This window comes from Medicago truncatula, chromosome 3 (genome assembly GCF_003473485.1).
Source record: "Medicago truncatula cultivar Jemalong A17 chromosome 3, MtrunA17r5.0-ANR, whole genome shotgun sequence".
NCBI lineage: Eukaryota > Viridiplantae > Streptophyta > Magnoliopsida > Fabales > Fabaceae > Medicago > Medicago truncatula.
The window spans coordinates 46,608,233-46,618,120 of NC_053044.1; the positions used below are offsets into that span (position 1 = coordinate 46,608,233).

Genomic DNA, 9,888 nt, shown 5'->3' on the forward strand with positions numbered 1-9,888 from the left:
ACATGCACGACATATGTGTGAAACATGTTATTAAGAACTCATTGGCAAGCCTCCAAATCAGAAAAAAGAAAGCTGGTAACAAGGCTCGTACGTTCTAGAACAATAATTCTGATCAAAAGCTGCAATCTTCTTTAACCTAGTGGCGGAACAATTAGGGACAATAAGGTAAACAATTCACACTCTAATATCAATTCAAATTCATAAGGTCTTAAGGTTGTGAAAACAATAGAGGGTCCAATGGATCAACAATTTTTAGAGGAATATTTTTCCCTCTATTCATTTCTAAAAAATTGCACCTATCCAAAATTATTAATCCAGACGAGATTTATATTTTGTATTGACATGAAAAACGCAGACAAAATGATGTTCTTTTTTCTCGTTTGGATAAGTAAATCTAAACATGGATAGTTTTTAAAAATTATTGGGTGAGAAAAGAAATTTTCCAACTTTATTACAAAATTGATCTTCTCCCATACAAAAGTACTCATTCCCACGTGAACTGACCTAAATACCCCCAACGTGAGTTAACTTGCATGCAGAAGCCTTAACGTGATATAGTGGCTTTAAATGTATTACATTTTGATTTTCACCAAAATTACAATATACGGATGGACCAACATATTTAGTATACATTGGAACTATTATTGACCTAGTTAATTGATCTTCTAAGTTTCAAATGAATGTAGAGAGGTATGTACCATTTGTTGTGGATACCTTGAAGTAGGGCGGGACAACAGACGGTTCCAGGCAGGTTTCGGGTTTAAAATCCGAAACCGTCGGGTGGAAATTTACAGTCCGCTGTCGGCCATTTAAAGGTTTCGGTTACAGCGGTGTCGGGTTGCGCGGTTTACAGGTAAAACGGTCGAGTTGAATCAGTTCTGATCCACCAAGGTTGAAAAATTTAGGGAAGAAAAATTCCAGAAAGAACTAATAAACACCATTAACGACAAAGGGAAGAGGAAGATGATGTCAAAGTTTTGCTCTGAGATACAATTATTTTGATTCACATTTGTAAATCTATAGTTAAACTAACAGATCTAGTAATAGAGAAGTAGGAAGAAGAAGTTATCATGAAGATGAAGGTTGAGAGATGGTGGTGGACGAACAAGAACATCGGTGAAAGAGAGAAAGAGATGTACAGTACAAAGACATGTGATAAAAATAAAATGATAAAATAAAAAGAAATGGGAAAGGGAGCACGTAATTTTCAAAATAAATGATGGAAGAATCATCTTTGTGTGTCTCAAGGTACAGAGATGAGTTGAATTTAGGGTGTGTTTGGTTGTGAAAAGAAAATTTAAAGAGAGAAATAGATGAGAAATAAAGTGAATTTGATATATTGATTGGAACAAGAGAAGAAAGAGAGAAATAGGGGAGAAAGAGGTGTGTTTAATTTTTGAAAAGACCAAAATATCCTTAATAAAAAAACTAATACAATTTATTATCTTAGTAATTTAATTTCATATATAATTTTTTTAAGAGGATCTCATATATAAATTAATCCGTTTTTTATTCTAACTTAATTAAAAAAATTAAATTGATTATTTTTATACAGTAATTAGATTACTTTTTAATTAATTCTTTAAAATATTTTAACATAGTCGGTTAATTAAATCAATTCATTACACTAGTTTTATTAAAAAAAATATATATATGACCAGATTATCACACTATTTAATTTCACTAGTTTTATCGTTGTTATTTGGTTATTAAAAAAATAGTGTTAATCGGTCTTAAAAAAAAAAAATAAGATGGTCTATGTTACTAATATGTAAGCAAGGGTATAATTGAGAAATGCCCAAGATAACAACTCCTCCTCCCGTTTCTTCACACTCATGAAGAGAAATGGTTTTTAATCTCACTCCCCTATTTCTTTGTTCACCAAACAGCTTTGATGGGACACTTCTCTTCTATCTCTCTCTTCAACTTCTCTCTTCTCGTCTTCTCTTCAACCAAACAGCCCCTTAGAGCTCTTATGCAATAAAAAATGGGTAGCATGTATAGAGTGAGAAGACTAGGAAAGATAAAAATCAATGGCTATTAATAGTAAATAAATCAACTAGTAAAGCAATACTGTTACTGAACAGACGATTTCGGATATTCGACGAGTTGGATTTTCAAAGCCGAACTCGACCGGGTTTACCCAATCTAAACCGAATCAACAAACCCGACGACTCGCCAAACCCAATTCGACCCGCTTGTTTGCATTCGTTCTTGCGGGCCGGCCGGTTTTGGACGGATCGGCTCAATCTGTCCGGCCTTACCTTGAAATATGATGACTATGAGTTAAGTCCACGTGGCAGTTGTCAAGTAGCAAGACACCTAACTTTCATGGGTGGACGAAGAGAATGTGACAGTGACACACAACATTAACTACAAGCTTTCTATTTGCCAACACATCAGTCAATAAGGCAATAGAGCTTGTGTAGAAACATGGTTTCTTTCTTTGATTTTTTCTTAAAAGGATGTGTTTTTGTATATAAAACAACCTACATTGGGGGTTCGGCGTGAGTTAACCTACATTGGATATATGTATCAGCGTGATTTAACGTTGACGTTATCGAACGTAAGTTAACTCATGTTGAAAGTATTTTGATCAGTTCACGTGAAAGTGAGCAATTTTGTATGGGAGAAGAGCAATTTTCACTTTATTATAACCAAGTTTCCCTAGTTAAAGATCAAATACCTCATCCTAAAGTTGATGGGCCCAAACTATATGCTACACCTAATCATCTTTAGTAATTTTGAGAGGTTGGAAAAGAAACTCTGAACTTTTATTCATGTGCTCGATAATTGCTCCATCGAAAGTTAGCTTCTAGTAGTGTATTCTTTTTGAGTAATGATATTTGAACAACTATTTTGGTACAACTTTTGGTACAACCTTGTTGTTCTCTCTTCTTATTGGTCAAAAACAATGGAGAGAGAAAAAGAATGAGAAAGAATAAGAAGATAATGTGAGTATGAGAAAGAAAGTTGTACAAAAATAGTTGTACAAATAACATTTCTCATTCTTCTTACCCTTGTTTTCCTTCTCATGAAAATAGTCTATCTGAAGCTATCTTCTGATATGGTATTTTGCTTGTTTTGAGCAACACAAGACCCCTAGATATCAACCATCAATACGAAATGACATTTATCAAATTTTGAAAAAATATCCCTTACAAATAATGTGGCTAAAAGTGTTTCCAGCAAAGTATTTATTCTACGTATTATTTTTTGGAATCCAATCCACCCTTATCTTTATTGCATAGCTGTCAACGAACATGGGAGATATCACAGGACCTGCTTTGCATCTTACCTCTAATATCTAATTAATTAAATTTTGATCCTCATCAAACCATAAATAATATATTTGATATTATATCCAACATTATAGTGTACTCAATCATTATAACCAATAAGTCATAAGTACGAAACTTTGAATGAAAAAAAATGTCCCATGGGTGATAAAGTAGTAGCCTAAAGTAGTTACGTAAAAGTTCTTGGGACAACCTTTTACACGAGCACGATATATAGCTGCTGGAAAATACTTTACAAGTCTTTTTAGTGACTATGACATATAAGCTTACTATTATGTTTTGATTTTTGTCATATGCACTTAGTTTTGCCGTATTTATGTGGGAATCACATGTATATATGTATTTAAAACAAAGGCAAATACAAGTACCTGATATATATTATATGGGTGAATTATAATGACATTTTTTCTTCTTTTTGACTCGATGATATGGACATTTGAGGAACAGTGGAATGAATTATATTATTTGGTATATGAAAAGCTTCACATGAACATGATAATCTAATACAGATAAGTATCAAATCAGATATGGAAAAAAATCGTAATCCTAGGCTCCTAGCTGTAGAATTAGATTTTTTTTATTTTTTTTTGAAGGAATTAGTGATAGCTTACTATTAAGCAAGTACAATTTTTTGCGTGGATATAAATTTCCTGGCATTTTCACAAAGCTAATTTACAGATACAGCTAAGCAATTTATTGTTTTTAACATTATGGTTTCTGGAAGATTGGGTTGTAATAATTCGAAATTTGGCAAAAATGTAAGTAAAACTAAGTTTAATTTGTTGGAGAAAACTTAGGTGCAATTCCTCAGGTGCTTTTCGTATGGTTTTTAACTAAAAATACATATTTTTTGGATATAACAAACTTTGAGAAAATTATGAATTTGAGGAAATCATAGTGAATTTAGTTAAGAATCATACGAAAGCATCTATGGAATTCTACTAAGTTTTCTCCTAATTTGTATTTACCAAAATTTGAACTCATCCAAAGATACATCCTTAACTACAGTTCCTTCCAAAAATTGTAAAATTTGAAATGTTAATTTATTGAATTCTCAGCTTAGTCAATAGTTTTTCAAAAGTTAAGGATGTAGGATAAGTAGATTTCAATAAATTAATAAGTAGATTTCAATAATCAAATAACATAAGGTATGTTTTATCCCACTTGATTCCATCGTGTCTAGATATATATAAGAAAATAGAGTGAAATGAAAATACATGAACCAAGGTTATTGTCTTTTTTATTTATTTTAGAAAACATTTTTCTGGTATAATAAGTAGATGAACCAAGTAATGTATGGTGCACATATAATTTCAATCTTTAGATTTATTTATCGTCGCACTTATATGATGGATTGCCCAGCAATGTTTTTACCTCGTTTTCACTCTACTCCAGTCATTCTCAGTCGAAAATCCGCCATCGGGACCCTGGTGTTCAACGATTTTTTCAATTTTCATTTTAGGGGATGTATTGAATTGGGATTTTGAAGGATTTTAAAAGACTTTTTGATTAATTTTTTTTTTAAAATATTCAATCAAGATTTTAAAAGATTAGAAATAATTCCGGTGGTATTCAATTAGGATTTTCAAAAATTTTTAAAGAGTCTACTAAATTTCGGTGGTATTCAATCAAAAATTTATACAACTTAAAAATTGTCCTTTGGTATTTAAAAATATATAGATTTTAATGGATTACTTGGTGGGATGAATTTTGTGAGACTTTTTAGTTGAAAATTTTAAAACTAACAATCTTGTACAAAGACATGAGATTTCATGAGACTCTTTTTACTCCCTTGTTCGTTTCTCTCACTTCACTCATCAATATGTATTACGTTGATATCCTCATTTCACTTTTTTGTTTTTCTTTGAGAGTCATGTTTGGGTTCGTATCTTTTTTCCAGATTTTATGGTTTTGGACGTTATTTTCTTTGTCGTCGTCCACATTTTTTTTACTCGTGATCACTTTACTGCATGTTTATTTTACTTTTTGTCCTGTTCGTTCTTACTGTTTATTTTATAATTATCAATTTATTTTATTCAAACGGAACATATGAATAAGAAGATAATAATTTATGGTAGATTGGTTTAACTTCAACTATGTGAAGAAATATTTTTATTTTTTTGTTACAACTATGTGAAGAAATATTGATTAATGATTAGGAAGACATTACCACTTTGTTATTGAAAATTTTAAAAATTGTATTAATTTGTTTTTATTATGTAATTTTGAATTTTTTTTTAAAATTTGATAGTCGTTTCAAATCTCATGAATTTTCATAAAGTACTTTCAAATCTTAAAAGTCTTTGAGTTAAAATCCCTCAAAAGTTTCTTGAAAATTAATACATTCCTACACAATCTTTTAAAATCTTCAAGACTTTGTTTGCTAAAATAGTCTTTTAAAATCTCAATCCAATACACCTTAGATTAAACACATAACCGAAGCTAAAGAGACAACCATGAGTGTGAATAAAAAATTTAAAACTTGAAATTACTTATGCACCATACACTACGTCAATCATCACTCGTGTATGTTAGCAATGACCTTGAAACAAATTCACATCACATAATACCCATATTGTAGCGCTCATTTGCATTTTGAATTGACAGTACATTTCTCACGACGATGTGCAGTTTAAAGTAGAGATAGAGTTCAACACAGGCTAGTGGTTATGAATGATACACTACGTTTAAGATGGTACAAATTACGTGGAAATTTTTAACAAAGCAAACAACATTACGGCGTTGCACTTCAAAATTCATTCATGTGTCATCCACCATTACGTAGTACCGAGAGTTCCATATTATAGCATCATTTGGGAAAATGTGCGTGTAAATTTTAGTTGAGTTTGGAATATGCTAGTTCTTGGTTATAAAGGATGCACACACTACTAACCAACTTTCAGAACTCTTCAAAATTTCAGAACTCTTCAAACTAACTTTGTTAATTATAAGTATATCTTCAAACAGAAAATGAAACAGTTTTGCAAAGTACAGAAGGAACATCTTCTATACCTTTTTTTTTTTGTTTGAAATCATTCTTGGTGTGGTATGCCAGCAATAAAGGCTCAAAATCATAAAACCAAATGGTTCAAGAGGACAGAATATATTAAGGAAAATAACAGACAGCAAAGAATACAAGTTTTGAAGATGTCTAATACTGAGAAAATTGTAAATGATTAAAACTTAAGATTCAAGTTTGACAAACAACCAAAAAACAATTCTCTAACACACTTATTTCCTCTAAAAGACCAACTCGTGTGGCTTCACACCTGCCTTCAAGGAAAACCTGGCACCTAGGTAAGTCTTCAAGTCTGGAACACTGTCAATGGCTTTTAACAAACCAGCATCGACAGTCTTTTGATCATCTTTCTTCTCCTGAGGGAGCACCTTTTTGTCCTAAAAAGCAAAAGCATTGTGAAGATTAGCAAACACACCTAGAATAATTACCAAAACAACAAAACTCAACAAACATACCTCCTTATCTGCCTCAAAGAACTCGCTCTCTCCCTTCTTAGTCTTTTTCTGGGATTCCTTTGAGAAGTACTTGTCATCAAACTTGTCGACATTAACCGAAGAAATATCTACTTTGGTAGATGTGCCGATAACATAAGCTTGATTCACACGTCTCAAGGGGACTCCGTTAATCTTGAATGGACCTAAGGTAATGAGAATGAACAAATGAAGATTGGTTAGAGATGAGTGGAGGCTAAAGTAGATGTTAAAGGATGAGTATCAACATAATCGTGTCTTCATAAAATGCAACAAAGGCATTTGCAAGAGTATTTTGAAAAAGATACATTGCTGAAGTGCACTGCTGAAAAAGAAACAACATAACTCAGGTGCAATCAGGCAAAAACCTTAACTCAATAATCATGTCTGTGAAGCATAATTAAATATAGCTTAAAGTAAAATGAAAATGAGCATGACCTATATGAACATGAATTAAGTAGGTGCATCCAAACACTGAAAAATATTTGTCGAAATATAAATCTATATTCGTACTAACAGAAGCAAAAGTTCTTTGTCAAATGTAAAAACAGTACATCAAATTACAATAACTCATAATACAACAAGCAAATATATATAGTTATTTACAACAAATCTAAGGCAATAACATAAAATGCTGGACAAAATATGTTTATTTCTTAAACCAATAATTACCGGTAACGAGAAGAAGTCCAGAAGGAAGCTGCTTGAGAAACACAACTCTCTTTCCCTTAAATCTTCCTGCAAGAAGAATCAACACTGTACCAGGAGTAATTGAAGCCCTGAAAACAAAACCAGAAATGAACGCTACGGGATAAAATCACAAATGAATCTAATAAATAAGAATGACTGAATAAAGGGATAAAATCTCTCTACATCCAAGTCAAATCCTAAACATAAGGAAACCAAACCAATGCAAAACCCTCCAACTATAAAAAAAAGGGTTTGGCTACTCAAGTATCTTAACACATAGCTCTGCAAGAAAAGAACGCTTACGTAAGCGTCGGAGTGCCTTCTGCAAACATACTACCAAGAGCCAAATGCCCACTAATTCCTTGACAGAACACGAGGTTTTAAGAATCTAAGAAGATAACTTTACTTTTCATAACATAGGAAATAAAAAAGTACAAATTTGTTATATATCTAGATGATTGAAATCTTTTACGTTTTTTTTTTTAATTGACAAATTTATTCACGACGAGCAAATGCAAGAAGCACCACAAACTCGCGGACAAAAGGGGAAAAAATACAAAGAGGTGCCGCATATATATGGAACACCAAAATTCGATTAAAAAAAACCCACCAAAAGCCTTGGAAACAAGCTGTGATGCCGGCGTATACATGTAACAGACTACACGCATACCCTTGCCTCACACCCGAACCCAAAAAACAAGCACCCCAAACCGCACAAACCGCAAAGCAGCTGCTGCCCCTGTTGCTGTCACAGCAAAAAACAGCTTAGCAGAAGCTGTGACAGCATTACAATTCCGCCCAAAACACCACAGGAAAAGAAACAGATAATAGACAGCTGCCACACATAAGACTCCCACGCAAATAGCACCAAAAAACCAAGGCCAAAGGCTCTAAAATATCGAAACAGCAAGAGACACCAGACTGTTGAGACATTAGGGCCGCACCACTTTTACTCTTCTAACATATTATAACATATCTGAAGCATGAAATCAAATTGAGTAGACAGGGAAACTAAAAATCTGATGCCAGATAAACCATTGATCACAAAGGAATCTTATAGTGTTCAAACTACTTAAATGTATGACCAAATTGGAAATTAAACTGTTCTAACTTCTTGAATGTATGATTAACTTAGGTTATAGCGGAGAACAAACAAAACTCAAAGTCATCTGCAAAAGATTACTAAATGCTAAATACTTGAGAAGCCAAGAATTAAGGTTATTTACTCTTCTCTTATCAATTAAGGTTTACAATAATCAATTGTTACTGTATTTCAGAAATAACCATACACAAGTAGTATTTCTAGCTAAAAAGTGAAAACAGAACAATCAATCCAATCGCAAAAACCAAACTTTAAAATTAAATTACTACTAACAATACAATTGAGGCCCCTCGAATAGTTATCTTAATTCACAGCTAAAAACAAACTGAGTTATGTCACATTTAATTCATGGGACAGAACCTATAAAACACAAGACACAGACATCAAACACCACACAAATACATAGGTGTCTCGATAGAAATGAACGAACCTGAGCTTAGTGGGCTTTGGCCTGTGCTTGTTGCGGAGTGGCTTCTTCACGTCGTCGGCAGGGTAAAACTTAGGTGGCTTCTCGACCGGAGCTGCAGGCTTAGCGACGGGATCGTGACGAGGGAAAGCTCCGCCGTGCTTAGCCTTGATAGCCCATAGACCACGTTTGTGGTACATAGCAGATCTCGAGTATTTCCCGATACCCCTTATCAATTCAGGGTTACGGCTCACTCTTGCTGTTCTTTGCTTCGGCGCCATTGCTGAAAGCTGCTACTGCTCTATGCCTCCCTCCCTCTGTCTAAAACCTAGTTGAAGACGATGATGCTTCAAAGCATAGCTATTAGTGGGCTTTGCCTCCCTCTGCTCTTCGCCAGCCCAACACGTTTTATTTTTATTTTTTTTCTTTTACTTTTTGTAGGTAGTCCCTAATATGGTCCTCTTTTTTTAAGGTCCATCCATGGTCCTCATTAATTGACCCGCAATAGTAGGTTGAATTCGTTGCTTTCCAATTTACACCATACATAGCACTTTTCCATTTTTTGCCTTCTATTAAAATCTTTATGAGGACATCGGTGGGAGAAACTTTCATCTTGTTTTTGAAATTGGCGTTCTTCGTTCCAACCCCAAGTATGGAGTATGACTTGGTTAGAATGAAGGAATAAATTACTACCATTATCTTTAAAGCCATAAAATTCTACTATTATTTTCAAGTTGCAATCTTTGGATCTGAGTGTCTTTGGAATCTCCCTTGCAAGACCTCCAACGAATACTTTAGTCAGCGTTGTATCCCCAAACTGTGATTCATTATTGTTGTTGTTGCCTCTTTTCGTCAGCCTTTGAAAGATGAAATTGACATTGTGGAAACTAAGATTGGGTTGC

At 33.4% G+C, this 9,888-nt stretch overlaps 1 protein-coding gene across 1 annotated transcript; it reads right to left on the minus strand.

Moving 5' to 3' along the window:
- Positions 1 to 6,373: 6,373 nt before the first annotated feature.
- LOC11445274 (60S ribosomal protein L6) lies at positions 6,374 to 9,379 on the minus strand. Its single transcript, XM_003602409.4, has 4 exons — positions 9,011 to 9,379; positions 7,461 to 7,567; positions 6,774 to 6,955; positions 6,374 to 6,695 (listed from the first exon to the last, which is right to left on the minus strand). The coding sequence occupies exons 1-4, from the start codon at positions 9,265 to 9,267 to the stop codon at positions 6,540 to 6,542; spliced, it is 702 nt and encodes a 233-aa protein (XP_003602457.1). The 5' UTR covers positions 9,268 to 9,379; the 3' UTR covers positions 6,374 to 6,539.
- Between the last annotated feature and the right edge of the window lie 509 nt (positions 9,380 to 9,888).